This window comes from Lepidochelys kempii, chromosome 12 (assembly GCF_965140265.1).
Source record: "Lepidochelys kempii isolate rLepKem1 chromosome 12, rLepKem1.hap2, whole genome shotgun sequence".
Taxonomy (NCBI): Eukaryota; Metazoa; Chordata; order Testudines; family Cheloniidae; genus Lepidochelys; species Lepidochelys kempii.
The window spans coordinates 24,687,969-24,702,605 of record NC_133267.1 but is presented as its reverse complement, the minus strand read 5'-3'; the positions used below and the strand labels follow the sequence as shown (position 1 = coordinate 24,702,605).

Genomic DNA, 14,637 nt, shown 5'->3' with positions numbered 1-14,637 from the left:
CTCTGATTACGTTTATAGACTAAGCATAATTAACCATCCATTACATGCAACTTTTGTCTTGAAAGAGAAAAAGCAAAAAAGATTATTAATATCTTCAGAATTTACTCTTAACCAATTTTTTTATTAGCAAAAAATGTTTTAAACCAAAGTTTCTTTCAAATGGTCACCTAATAAGTTGATAAATAACTGAAAGTGAAATAGATATGCAGCGGTGTTATAGCCGTGTTGGTCACAGGATATTAGAGAGACAAAGTGGGTGAGGTAATATCTTTTATTGGACCCACTTCTATCGGTGACAGAGACTGTTCTGAAGAAGAGCACTGTGTATCTCGAAAGCTTGGCTCTCTCACCAACAGAAGTGGGTCCAATAAAAGATATTGCCTCACCCAGCTTGTGTCTCTCGTGAAAGATATGTATATCTAGCCATTTATTATGCGTGTCTAATGCTATTCCAATAAGGTTTTCCCCAAAAATGTTCCTTTCCTTATAGTCTGTTGCAGCATATTCTGTATTTTCTTCTCAGGACTATTGTACCTTATTTTTTCACTACCTTAAGACTGTATACATTCCATTCCCCTCTGTACTCTGACTAGTAATCCTTCCAGGGAACTTTACTAAAGAGAGACATTTTTGAGATATTTCAAGTACTGTGTTTGTAATTGCTGTTGTGTTATGGTGCTGAGAAAGTTAGGGGGTGTTTTTGCGAGTCTAATTTCATTTTTTTTTCTGCTTCAGCTAAAAAATTAGGAATGACAGATGTGCCTGCTGAGGTAGTTACCTTTATTTCCCATGCAACACAAAACCGATTGAGAACAGTGATAGAAAAAGTAACAATGGTAACACAGCACCGAATGGAATCGCACAAAGTAAGTATGTAGAGACGTGGTACTGAATGTTGTCCAATGATATGGTTTGAGGTATTTCAGTAATAAATCCATTCTTTCCTTTCTGAGCAGACTATAGGTGGAATATCTGCACTGTTTGTGGCATGGTTTGGTCAGAATTTATCCAGGCTTAATTAATGAGATTATTTATCCATTTATTTATTTATTTATTTATTAATTAGGTGCCTTTCTCTATGACAGAACTTGTCCATGGAATGTTGCCTTTAAATCCCTATTGTCTGATTATTTCAATTAACAATACTAAAATCTCTTGTGGGACAGCAGTTAAACTGTTCCTAACTGTGGGTCATGGTTGAAATTGCTGTTTCTCAGTGCCTCTTATCTCTGAACCATGGTAACCACATCTTGGATTGAAATTGCTTTCCTTATGTGTAAACCTTCTTTTAAAAGAGCTTATAATTCTACTTACTTCTTGGCTGTGAGAAAAATTAGTACGTACTGTTACAAATGTAATTAGCTGAAAGGAACATTGGTCTAAGCGACGAATACGTCAGAGACTACAAAGATGAGATCTTGCATATTGGCCTGAAACTGAAATGAAAAATGATAATTTTAAATCAGCGTTAACTGTTTTGTAATGCATATCTAGTGTATTTTCATTAATAACGGAGGGAAATGCCACATATTTTTCTTAGACCAGCAGCCTGAAAATTCAGAGGTTCAACACTTTGAATAATCAATGACATTTTCTTTGAAGTTAAAATTGTCCTTTGAGCCTATTGCTGGTGATCATAATTTTACAGAAAAGTGACATAATTTGGGTATCTGACACTATGGGAGCGCTGGTAAGAGATTGCAAGCTAGTTTCTGACCACTGGTAATAAATAGAAAATCTTTAACAAACAAATCAAATTTTTATTCCTTAACCTTAAATACTAAAGATATTTTTATCCATGTTAAACTAGTATCAAAGCAAGATGAAGAGGTCATGATCACAGGGCAAGTGGCAATTTGGACCCCTCTTAGTTCCTTTTAGGTGGACCCTTCAGGTGACTGTCTTGTCTTCCTTCACCTCCAAGATTCAACCCCACGGTCCAGTCACACTTAAACTGGCTCTCAGGGAAACAGAAGGGCTGCGTCCCAACTATGTAAACGCGACAGACCCAATTGTACTTAACTAGCATCTGCAAGACATCTTCTTTTCAGGAGTCTGTGACCAGTGGCTGATTAAAGTGATTGAAAATAAACATATTGTTTATTCATCCAAAGGTACATAGCAGCCAGACACCCTGCCACATCCTCTGTGTGAGTCTCTCAGAGACTCATCTGCAGCCACTGCTGCTCAGTTATTCCCAACTTTTTCTCTTCCCTTGGCCAGGAACATTAGTATCCCCTTTGATCCCAGGTTTGGGCCCAGGAAGAATAAACCTTGCTAGCATAGGCAAGAGGGTATTCCTCAATTAATAGCTTCCCAATAATTTCGTTCTCTGACAGTGCCTTATGTATGCCATTATTTGTTTCCTATTTGTTTCCTCCCATCAAATTCCTATACTTTAACTCCATGCAGTAAAGCAGGATAGTACCAAGCAGATAAACAGAGGTGCAATGTGATGTTCATAAAAAACAATAGATAACTCCCTCATTCTCCATAAAAATGTCTGACATGCTCGCATGCAGCCAGTGTCATAAATGATTATTTGTTGAGTGCTGATGTTGTGTTCATAGTTTTTTTGCCTTACTTTCGTCCATTTTATTTTTAGTATAGATCTATTTTAACTTATGTTTTAAGTTGTAAATGTTTTTTGAAGTTCTACATCTTTTGACAATTTCTATAACTGTATTGCAGTTAACTATAAATATAGGACCTGCATTTTATATCTAGGTTTAATTGTCTTCTGAATTATTAAATTAAATGCCACAGTTTTTCAGTGAGTTAATTTATTGTTTTGATTTATTTAAGTGTGCGGTACCTCTGACATTGATTAATCAGTCCATATATTTTGTATTTTAAAATGTTATGTTAATTAAATAATTTTATCAATTACTTGTGTAGCTACAATACAACAAATAAGTCTGTTGGCTTCATTTTCTTATTGTAATAAATTGGTTCACCATGTACATCTTGTTTGTTAACACTTAGGGATTTATAGCTTTATTAAGATGACTTGTTTCTTATTTCCCAGGACGATGAATGGTATGAACAGGCTACAGATGTTCGATCACAGCTGAAGTTTTTTGAACAGTTGGAGCGTTTAGAAAAGCAAAGAAAAGATGAACAAGAGAGGGAAATTTTGTTAAAGGCAGCCAAGGTACCTGTTTTATTTCCTTTTTAAAAAACAAATAGTAGCATTTATGTATCAAAAGGTAGTATAACAAAAAAAAGTATATATACATTGGCCAAGTTCGTCAAGGCTGATGTAGGAGAGGTTGAATAAGTGACTTCTAGATGTACCCAGTGTTAGCAGAGCACATTGGGGGCCAGGGGAAGGAGATTCACAGATGCCTCCAACCTTGCCCTGGACTGTATTTACACCGGGGAGAGGCAAAGCTGTAACTTTTACACCAGACTTTCAGGGTAACTGCCAGTGTGACCCTCTTTACAAAGCCCCAGTGCGTAATCAAGCTCAGCTGCTCTGACCATTCTCCTTTTGGTGACATCCCTTCCCCATACTCTGACCCATGTAACTCCCCCCGGCAAGTGCATGTGCAGTAGCTTTTCACCAGTGCATGTTAGTCCACATGCTCAGGTTGGATCCCCAATTACCTTTGCCACCATTTGTGCTGTCATAAGCCCGATGTAATACATTCTGCTGGAAAATATTCCCCATTGGGGATAAATTGACTGATCTGTACTGAAACTTGAGACCAGCTCTAATACTACTAGTATTATATAAAGACATTTTCCATTTAAACAATTTTTCATGTAGAGTTTTGTAAGCTGATAGTAAAAGTACATTGTATGTCGTTCACATAAACAGGTTATGTTCAAGCAGGTATCCAGTTTAAAATTAAAAAAAAAAGGAAACTCAGGTGATTAATCCACTCTCAATGCACTGGGTTATCTTCATTTATTGTAGTTACTGTAATCTATAAAATCACTCCTGCCCTGATCTGGAGCAGTGCCAAGCGCTGCAACTCCCGTTGACATCCATGGGAGTTGTGGGTATTCAACTTTTCCCAAGCTCAAGCTTCTATTGTAATGAGGCCTCTGGGTCTAGATGACTATGGATAAGATTTTCCAAGGAGTGTAAGGGAATGAGGTGCCCAACTCCCACTGAGTTTCAACAGGTGCCTAACTCCATTATGTCCTTTTAAAATCCCATCTTACATTTGCAGTACTTAAACATAGTGCAGTGAGCCAGTGGTGGATTTTTACTTTTAATTCTCAATTTTCAAGATATTTTGTTTCATTAATTGGCTAAATTCTGCTTGTTTACATAAATGTAATTCTGAAGTAATACCACATGGGCATAGAATCTGTCCCAACATATCTAGAAATGTTGGTGCAGTAATTTCTTAATACCTGCATTTGTCTGATTTGAATTCTGATCATTATGTCACAGTTCTTCTTGGATTCAGATGGGGGAGGGATGCAACACCATAATCTGTGACCCTAGCCTCTATTTGCCAGAAGCTGGTAGTGGATGACAGGGGATGGATCACTTGATGCTTGCCTGTTCTGTTCATTTCCTGCTGAAGCACCTGGCATTAGCCACTGTCAGAAGACAGGATACTGGGCTAGATGGACCACTGATCTGACCCAGTATGGCCATTCTTATGTTCTTATATTCACAAACATATAACTGCAGCTTTTTAAAGTTTATCTTGAAGCCTGGTACCTGTATTTTATGAGCCTCTCTGTAATATATACTATAAAGATTGCTGATTTTTATACGCTCAGCATAAGATACTTCAAAGTTATTTCTAGGGAACAGCCCTGCATTGGACTGGATAAGAGGATATACTAGATGACACTAGAGATTGCCAAGGCGCCGATCACCATCGCCTCAGATCTCCCAGGCATTTGTCCCATCCAGTACAGTACCATTCCTGGTCGCGGCACCGGTCACTGGGGACCCCGTACCATTCTTCGGGCTGGCAGCGGCCCTCACCTTCCCCATACCAGTCTCCGACGAGGGTCAGTCAACAGACTCAGGCTTCGACAGCCCCACCCTGGTCACCAGAAGGGCAGTGGGTCCAGGTTGGAGGGCCAGTTCAGCCCTTCCCCCATAAGGGGCAAATAGTCTCCTATCCGGGAACCTGCGAAGGCCCCTTCAGCACCGGTATGGGGACAAGGACAATGGCCCACCCAGTGGCAATACTGGGACCCATGGGGGGTGCTTGTTATGCCAGCACCATACTCCTCCCAGGCTCCATCGGACAAGCTACCCCCGGCGCATGGAGATAAGGCGGTGGCAGGGCCCTCGCAAACCAATAGCCCCCCTCCCCGATGACTTCAGTGAGCACCAAGCCCTACTCAAGAGGGTGACTGCCAACCTGAAGTTGGAGGTTCAGGAGCTAGCTGAGGAGTCTGACCACCTCTTCAATGTCATCCCTTCCTCCGCCCCAACCCAGGTGACATTGCCCATGCCCCCAGGGGTCTTGAAAATTGCCAAGTCTCTATGGCAGACCCCATTTTCTATTCTGCCCACATCCAAGAAAGCGGAAAAGTAGTACTGTGTCTGCGCAACGGGATTTGAATACCTGCACATGCCCCCTCCCACGGGGTCCCTGGTCGTGTCTGCTGTCAACGAAAGGGCCAGGCGAGTGGCACCCCCAGGAATAAAGATGCCAAGAAGTTAGACTTATTTGGCAGAAAGATTTATTCAACAGCCAGCCTCCAGTTTAGGGTATCTAACCATCAGGCCCTACTCAGCAGATACAATTTCAATTTCTGTGGGACTCCATCAGCAAGTTCAAGGAGAGTCTCCCACAGGATTGGACTCAGGAGTTCGCCACCTTGGTGGAGGAGGTCAAGGCTGTGGCCCCAGGTGCCCTCCAGATGGCCTGGGATGCCACAGATGCGGCATCCAGGGTGGTCTGGTTACAGAGGCGCAGTTCCTGGTTACAGACCTCTGAGCTGTCCAGGAGATGCAAACTACTCTCCAGGACTTCCCTTTCGAGGGAATGGGGCTATTCTCAGAGATAACTGATGCAAGGCTCCATGACCTTAAAGATTTCCGGGCCACCCTCCGCTCTTTAGGCCTGCATACTCCTCAGCAGGCTAGAAAGCTGTTCTGCCTCCCACCTCCTCCGCTGTCATGGTTTGGGGTGCCCCTTGGTCAGGCTCCTACAGAAAGAAGGACAGAGACAGGGGCCTTAAGTGACACCACCAGTCATCATCTTTTCCCCTGCCCAGCCTGGTCCTTCCAGGGACCAAGGCAGGCAAAAGCAATCATTTTGAGGGTGTGCCCGAGGACGATGTCCCAGTCAATGCACCGGATCCCTATCTTCCTTAACCACCTTCGCCCTTTCCGATCAGCCTGGTCCCATATCACCTGAACTGCTGGGTTCTCGACGTAGTTTTGTTGGGCTATAACCTGCAATTTATAGCCGACCAACCCTTCTACCCCCCTTCCCTGTCCTCCTTCAAGGACCCTTCTCACAAGCAACTCCTCATTCATGAGGTCAAAAACCTCCTGAGAGTCCGCAGAACATGGAAGGAAGGAGGATTCTATTTCCGCTATTTTCTAGTTCTGAAGGTCAAAGGGGGCCTCAGATCTGTGTTGCCTCAACAAGTCTCTCAGAAAGTTGAAGTTTTGCATGGTCTCCCCAGTCATTCCATCCCTGGATCTGGGAGACTGGTACGTCACCCTCGAGTTAAAGGATGCTTACTTCCACTGGCATTTGCTCCGTTTCATGTTGGGCCAGCGCCATTTCCAGTTCACTGCGATGCCCTTTGGTCTCTCATCAGCCCCGAGAGTGTTCACAAAGTGTATAGCACCAGTGGCCGCTTATCTGTGACATTGGGGAGTCCATATCTACCTGTACCTCAATGATTGGTTGATAAGGGGCCAGTCCTCGGATCAGGTGCAAAGGCATCTTGATCTGGTCTGTTCCACCTGTCTCAACCTGGGCCTAATAATAATTGAGAAAAAGTCAACCTGGACTCCAGTGCAACACACACAATTTATCAGGGCGGTACTTGACTCCACTCGGGCCAGTGCCTTCCTCCCCGAGACTCGATTCCAAGCCATGGGGGACCTCATCTCGTCTCTGCATGCCCAACCTCTCACCACCGCTCACACATGCCCGAGACTGTTAGGTCAGATGGAGGCATGCACGCACGTGGTCCGGCACGCATGACTCCACCTCAGACTCCTACAGGGACGGCTGGCATCAGTCTATGTCCCCAGCCAGCACAACATGGACCGGGTGGTCAGGATTCTCGACAGTGTACTGTCATCTCTCGCCTGGTGGCAAGATCCCACATTGGTGCTGGAAGGAGTCTCCTGCGCAGCCCCAGTCTCATCGGTGACTCTTGCGATGCTTCAGACCTGGGATTAGGAACCCACCTGGGCAATCTCAGTATGCAAGGTCGTTGGTACAGTCACTATCGGTCCCTGCACATCAACATCAGGGAACACAAGGCGGCTTGCCTAGCCTGGCAGGCCTTTCTGCCTCACATACAAGGCGTGGTGGTTCAGGACCTGACAGGCAACATGGCCACAGTCTTCTATAACAACAGGCAGGGCGGAGTTAGGTCATCTGCCCTCTGCCAAGAAGCCCTCTGGCTCTGGGACTTCTGTCTGCAGCACAGTGTCCATCTCATAGCTGCTTACCTCCCAGGGGCCAAGAACGCTTGGGCAGACTGCCTCAGCAGAACATTCTTGTCTTGCCACGAGTGGTCCCTTCACCCGGAGGTTGTCAGTTCTATCACCCACAAGTGGGGAACTCCCCGGGTGGACCTATTCATGTCCAGGCAGACCAGAAAATGCCATGTTTTCTGCTCGTTTCAGGGCATGGACAGAGGATCGCTGTCAGATGCCTTTCTGCTCCCGTGGTGGGGCCTCTGATGTACACCTTCCCTCCAGAGCCATTGCTGCCCAGGGTCCTCATGAAGATCAAGCAAGACAGGGTGAAGGTCATCCTCATAGTGCGAATGTTGCCACACCAACACTGGTTCAGCACCCTGCTTGATCTCTTGGTGGTGACTCCGTTCCAAGTGCCACTCAGGGCGGACCTGTTGTCCCAGAACCATGGCAGGGGCTGCGTCTGGTGGTTTGGCTGCTGCGTGGCTAACCACACAGGAGCGGCAGTGCTCTACCGGGATCCAGTGAGTCTTGTTGGGAAGTAGAAAGCCCTCCATAAGAGCAAGCTACCTCGCCAAATGGAAGCAGTTGACCTATGGGATGGCGGATAAAGGTGTCCGTCCTGAGCGAGCTTCCTCGCAACTCATTCTAGACTATCTCCTGCATCTCAAGCTCCAGGGCTTGTCGCTCTCATCGATCAAAGTCCATCTAGCGGCCATCTCAGCCTTCCACCCGCCGCTTGAGGGCAGGATATCACTGCCCCCTCTACTAGGGCGCAGGCCTCTTCAGCAGCCTTTCTGGCCCAAGTGCCTATCCAGGACATCTATAGGGTGGCCACCAGGTCATCGGTCCATACCTTTTTGTCCCACTACGCACTTACCCAGCAGGCTTGGGATGATGCTGGTTTCGGTAGAGCAGTACTGCAAGCCACTAAGCTGTTAACTCTAAGCCCACCACCATAAATACTGCTGGTGTGTCACCTAGAATGGAATCGACATGAGCAAGCACTCGAAGAAGAAAATACAGTTACCTACCTTTTTGTAACTGTTGTTCTTCGAGATTTGTTGCTCATGTCCATTCCATTACCTGCCCTCCTGCTCCTCTTTTGGAGTTGCCGGCAAGAAGGAACTGAAAGGACGTAGGGCCGGCGATGCTTGATATACTGCTGCATGAGCATAGCACTCCAGAGGGCGCCACAGCCAGCCCTACGGATACTGCTAAGGCAAAAATCTCTGACAACTGTGCATGTGGGCGCACACATGCTCCTAGAATGGAATGGACATGAGCAACATACCTCAAAGAACAACAGTTACGAAAAGGTAGGTATCCGTTTTTTCTCTGAATTTGCTCTGCTACTATGGAATCCTTTAGTAAATTGCAGCATTGAGCCTCAAGTACATACAGTATCTGATCATCCCATCCTAACTGTCAGTATTAGCAACATGGGTGTATGGTCTAACCAAGTAAGCTTTGCCTGTCTTACTTCTTTTTAGGTTTCTTTGCATATTATCGTGAGTTAAAATATCCTTGAGTACCACTTGTATGAAGAAACTGTAAAATCAAATGGTCAGGTTTAGCAGGAAACAAGTTAAAAATGTCTTTAAAATTTTTTTTCTATGTCATCTCAAACTATCTTCCTTTTGTGGCATGTTCTCCTTCTCATGTAGGATTATGCTCTAGTATGTGTGTTCAGATACACTTTTGAGGATCTCTTATTGTGTGGTTTATATTTGTGATAAGGAAGAATTTGTTCTGAACACCCATCTTTTACTTACTTTTTATTATTTTCCTCTTTCTTTTCTTTGTCTCAAAGTCCTATGACTATTATAACTGAGTCTTACTTTGTTTTATTTTATCACATACCTTTTCATTAGCTTTTCCTAGGGTATTACAGTGCACCGATTCATAGATTCATAGATATTTAGGTCAGAAGGGACCATTATGATCATCTAGTCTGCCCGCCTGCACAACGCAGTCCACAGAATTTCACCCACCACTCCTGCGAAAAACCTCTCACCTATGTCTGAGCTATTGAAGTCCTCAAATCGTGGTTTAAAGACTTCAAGGAGCAGAGACTCCTCCAGCAAGTGACCTGTGCCCCATGCTACAGAGGAGGGCAAAAACCTCCTCTTCCAATCTGCCCTGGAGGAAAATTCCTTCCCGACCCCAAATATGGCGATCAGCTAAACCCTGAGCATATAAGCAAGATTCACCAGCCAGATACTACAGAAAATTCTTTCCTGATCCTTCCATATTTGCAAGTGTCAGACTATGAGATCTTTCTCTCTTCTCTTGTTCCACAAATTTCACCCATTATAAATACTTTGCAAAATTATATGCTAAAATTATGCACATCTTAAACGTTTGTGTGGAAATAGACATATTACTTATCTTTTGTTCATTTTTTATTTCTTCTTCCTTTTTTAGGTTTCTGTTTCTGAATTCTTTTCTTCTCATCTTGCATTCCTTTCAACATTTTATCTGTTTGCAAACTATGCTCTTCTGAATTATTTTCTCTTTTCCGTGATGTTTGTTTTCCTTTCTAATCTTGTTGGATGTTGGGAGATCAAGGATCTCTTATCCATTACTTCCAGAACAAAACCGTTTTGATTTATAAGAGTCTGATCTTGCAAAATACCTAGTGCCTTTAAATCCTGCTGAAACAAAGATCTAGAAAATACACAGAAATGCAACAACTTGAATTCTCATGATTATAGAAGGATTGAAGAATGGATTTGTAACTAAAAGAGTGAACGATCTTGTGTGAGACTACAAGAAGCCAACTGCATGAAAATGATGAATTCATAGAGCTGCTCCTAACCCAGCAGGAGATGGTGTACAACAGATATTATAAATATTACAGTTATTAGATATTATAGGTGAAGTATAATAGAAAAATATGAAAGCATAAGGGTACAAACAGATTATACGTTAAAGGAGTGTCATGTGGTCTATACACCAAAGGGTTATCACAGAATCTGCCTTCCTGCTAAGTCAGAGCTGATTGGCAACCCTACAGCAGCGGTGAAGGTAAAAGAGCTATAAGGCAGGAGGGCAGGGCAGCTTCCAGAGAGAGCAAAGGGACAGAGATGCTCCTGCCAACAAACTGAGAAGCTGCCGGAGAAACCAACACTCCAGAGAAAGAGAAACAGAACAAGAGGCTAGAAGCAGTTCAGGGAATAACAAGGAACTTGAGAAGGGTTAAATCTGGCTGCTCTGAACAGGGGCCCTGGACTGTGACCCATGTGGAGTGGGCTGGCCTGGGTTCCCCTACTGCTTCCACAAACTAAGAAGGGAATAGTCAATGACTATGAGTGAGTGGCCAGAGGAGAGACTCCGAGACCATTGGACTTTGAGTTCCTTATTTTTGGACTTTTCTGTTATACAGAGGCAATACCATCTTTGTACTCCTACTTGATATTCTCCAGTTTATCCATCCAAAGTTCATGTTCACCCCTCATTTGAGTCTTTGATTCCCAGGATACATTCCCCCATCTTATATGTGTGACTTTCCTAGATAGCATGACCTTGCATTTGACACTATTAAAATGCATGCGGTTCAAAAGCGCCCACGTTACCAAGCAGTCCAGGTTGGTCTGTATAACTGATCTGTCCTCATCGTTATTTTCCACTCCACCAATTTTTGTACCATCAGCAATGATTTTATATTGTCTTCCAGGTTCCTGATGAAGATACTGAATAACATTGAGATGATTCCATTTGGGTTTTTGCCCAAAGTCTATAGAATCTTGCAGTAATTTGGTTAGGAATTTTCCCCTAACATTACATCACAAATTTCCAAGATTATATAACTCCAGTGATAGTCTGCTGTACATTTTAATAGATATTTCAATATTTTAAGCTTCAAAATTCAAAATGTTCTCTGAATAAAGTTCTACAAATGTGCTTGTAGCCAATGATATTGGGAGAACTAATATCAAATCTGGACTGGGGCTTCCATTTCCCTGATTTCCATATAAAAGGTGACTCCTGAGTGTCCAGTACTATAGTCCAGCAGTAGTTAAATGACAGAACCAATTCCCCATTCCTTGGGCTGGAGGTCATGTGCCATACTGTGACTGCTATTTCTTAGCAAGGGCTTCATTAGACTCTTACTTGAATGGAAAGAGATCCCTCCCTGATTCTCCTCTTCTCTAAAATATCGTATTTCTTGGTGGCACCCATACTTAAAAATATTGTTCTGTCATTTCTTGGTGCTCAGTCCAGATAGACTGTCTATAACTATATGTGACAGAAGAAATTGTGACGTTGAAAGGAAAAATTCCTATGGAAGTGAGGAAGGGAAAATCGTAAATCATCTACCATTCTGTTGGCAGGTTGGGTGTGGGAAGTGCCGAACTTGCAGAAAAATAGGTAGAGAGTAGAGTCTGTCTTGGAAGATTGAGGGTGAGTACAGTGGTTTATATTAAAAAGGGAGTTATTTGTCTTACCATATTATTGATCTTACTATACATTGTGATATATTTCTATTCTTACAATATAATATGATGATAATCTCATACAGCACCAGATAAATAATTACTTTTTAATGTAAACCTCTCTGTGTACATCTGTCTGTATTTTTTGAGTTATGGTAGTTGACTCCAGTTGATCTTTTCTTTTTTAAATTGCCTTGCTCTGTAACATTCATATGTAAATGATCCTAAATAACTTGAAGGACTAGGGGGCTCAGGGGATTGGTAAAGGAGTAATGAACCTTTTTCCCCATGTCACTTCCAGTTCAGTTCATATGTGACCAGTTTCATAGTGATTGAAAGTTATTACTATCTGATAGCCTGTGTGCAAAGAGTTGGTGACTCCCATCCAGCTCTTATTGACTTTCATAGTGTTATCATATATTCCTATAATAAAACTTCTACCGCATTTAGCAATGTAGTTTGAAGTCCTATCAGAGAGGCTGATGATAAAAAATTAACATTAACAATGAACTAGACGAATGGTTTTCAACCTGTGGTTGATGGACACCCAGGGATCCACAGACTATGTCTAAAATTTCCGAAGGGGTCTGCATCTCCATTCAAAATTTTTTAGGGGTCTGCAAATGAAAAAGGTTTGAAAACAGTTGAACTAGACAAACTTTTGAAAATCCCACAGTGACTGGTTGTTGGATTGGATGACTTCCTGGGACTTTTCTGACTTAAGCTTCCACGGTTGTATGAATCTTCGGTTGGTTGGTCTTGCCAAGAATGGTACAGACAGTGCCGTATTTGTTCTATTACTTGAGCTGTCAGTTAGATACATTAAACAGGCACTCTTGTTACCAGGCCAGCTGAGCTGGATTTTAGCTACTGACCAAAATATGTAACTGTCTGATGACTGTTAGTGGTCTACTCTTTGACATCTGTGTCAGCAGGAGGCCAGTGATTGAACTGGCTCTTGGAAACTGAACTACCTATGCTAAAGGCTACGTTTTAGTTATGGGTACTTTTACTAAAAGTCATGGACAGCTCACGGGCAGTAAACAAAAATTCACGGCCCATGACCTATCCATGACTTTTATTATATACCCCTAACTAAAACTTGGTCCAGGGGGGCTGTGGGTGCTCTGGGGGTGCCACAGGTGCTGGGGGGGCGGGTGGGTGGCAGCAGGGCGTGGCCCGGGATCCCCGCTAGTGCTGGGGGGGAGGGTTGGTGGGGCTTGCAGGATCCCTACCTGGCATCACATGTCCCTGCAGCTCCTAGCAGGAGGGGTGGCCAGGGGGGCTCTGCACACTGCTCCTGCCACAAGCACCAGCTCTGCAGCTCACATTGGCTGGGAACTGCACCAATGGAAACTTCAGAGGTGGTGCCTGTGGGTCCGGGCAGTGTGTGAAGCCCCCGGGCCTCTCCATCTAGAAGCTGCAGGGACATGCTAGTGGAAGCTGGGGACCACCCCCCCCCAGGTAAGCGCCGCTCTGAATCCCCTGCCCCAGCCCTGAGCCCCCCCTACACACCCAAACTGCTGCTGCTGGCCCAGGGCCTGCCCTCCTGGGCCAGCACTGGCTGCTGCAGAACTCATGGAGAGTCACAGAATCCGTGACCTCCGTGACAGACACACAGCCTTCCCTATGCACCCTAAGAGGTGGTCTGTCCAAATCAGGGTTAGGCAGTCTAAGTAGGGCTCTAACAAATTCACGGCCATGAAAAACACATCACGGACTGTGAAATCTGGTCTTCCACTGTGAAAGTGTGTGGTTTTACCCTATAGTATACAGATTTTATGAGGGAGACCAGGGTTTCTCAAATTGGGGGTCCTGACCCAAAAGGGAGTTGTGGGGGGTCACAAGATTATTTTAGGGGGGTCGCAGTATTGCCACCCTTACTTCTGTGCTGCCTTCAGAGCTGGGCAGCCAGCGAGCGGCGGCTGCTGACTGAGGGCCCAGCTCTACACACAGCAGCGCTGAAGTGAGGGTGGCAATACCGTACCAGGCCATTCTTACTTCTGCGCTGCTGCTGGCGGCAGCTCTGCCTTCACAGCTGGGCTCCCGGCCAGTACCACCGCCAGCAGCAGCGCAGAAGTAAGGGTGCCAATACCATACCGGGCCAGTTTTACTTCTGTGCTGCTGCCTTCAGAGCAGGGCAGACGGAGAGTGGCGGCTGCTGACCAAAGGCCCAGCTCTGCGCACAGAAGTAAGGGTGGCAATACCGTACCATGCCATCCTTCTGCACTGCTGCTGGCGGTGGCTCTGCCTTCAGAGCTGGGCTCCCGGCCAGCAGCCGCCGCTCTCCAGCTGCCCAACTCTGAAGGAAGCACTGCCTTCAGCAGCAGCACACAAGTAAGGGTAGCAGTACTGCAACCCCCCGACCTCTACAATAACCTTACAACTTCCCCACAGCTCCTTTTTGGGTCCGGACCCCGACAATTACAATACTGTGAAATTTCAGATTTAAATTGCTGAAATCATGACATTTACGATTTTTAAAATCTATGACTATGAAATTGACCAAAATGGCCCGATTTCTGTAAATTTAGCTCTTGTTGTGAAATGTTAATTAGGAACAATTGTTTCCTAAAAAAATCCCAGCATTGGCTTTCGTTC

General features: G+C 44.4%; 1 protein-coding gene across 8 annotated transcripts in view; it reads left to right on the top strand.

The window, feature by feature from the left end:
- The window catches only part of LOC140896301 (transcription initiation factor TFIID subunit 4-like), a 200,623-nt gene that overhangs the window by 75,989 nt on the left and 109,997 nt on the right, over positions 1-14,637 (top strand). For 7 of the 8 annotated variants that reach the window (XM_073307901.1, XM_073307900.1, XM_073307896.1 and 4 more), the window contains 2 exons: positions 736-866; positions 3,029-3,154. In XM_073307901.1, coding sequence (XP_073164002.1) covers positions 736-866; positions 3,029-3,154 — 257 coding nt within the window. Of the gene's footprint in view, positions 1-735; positions 867-3,028; positions 3,155-11,934; positions 12,005-14,637 lie in introns of those variants that run through there. The other variant, XM_073307903.1, reaches the window with a different exon arrangement.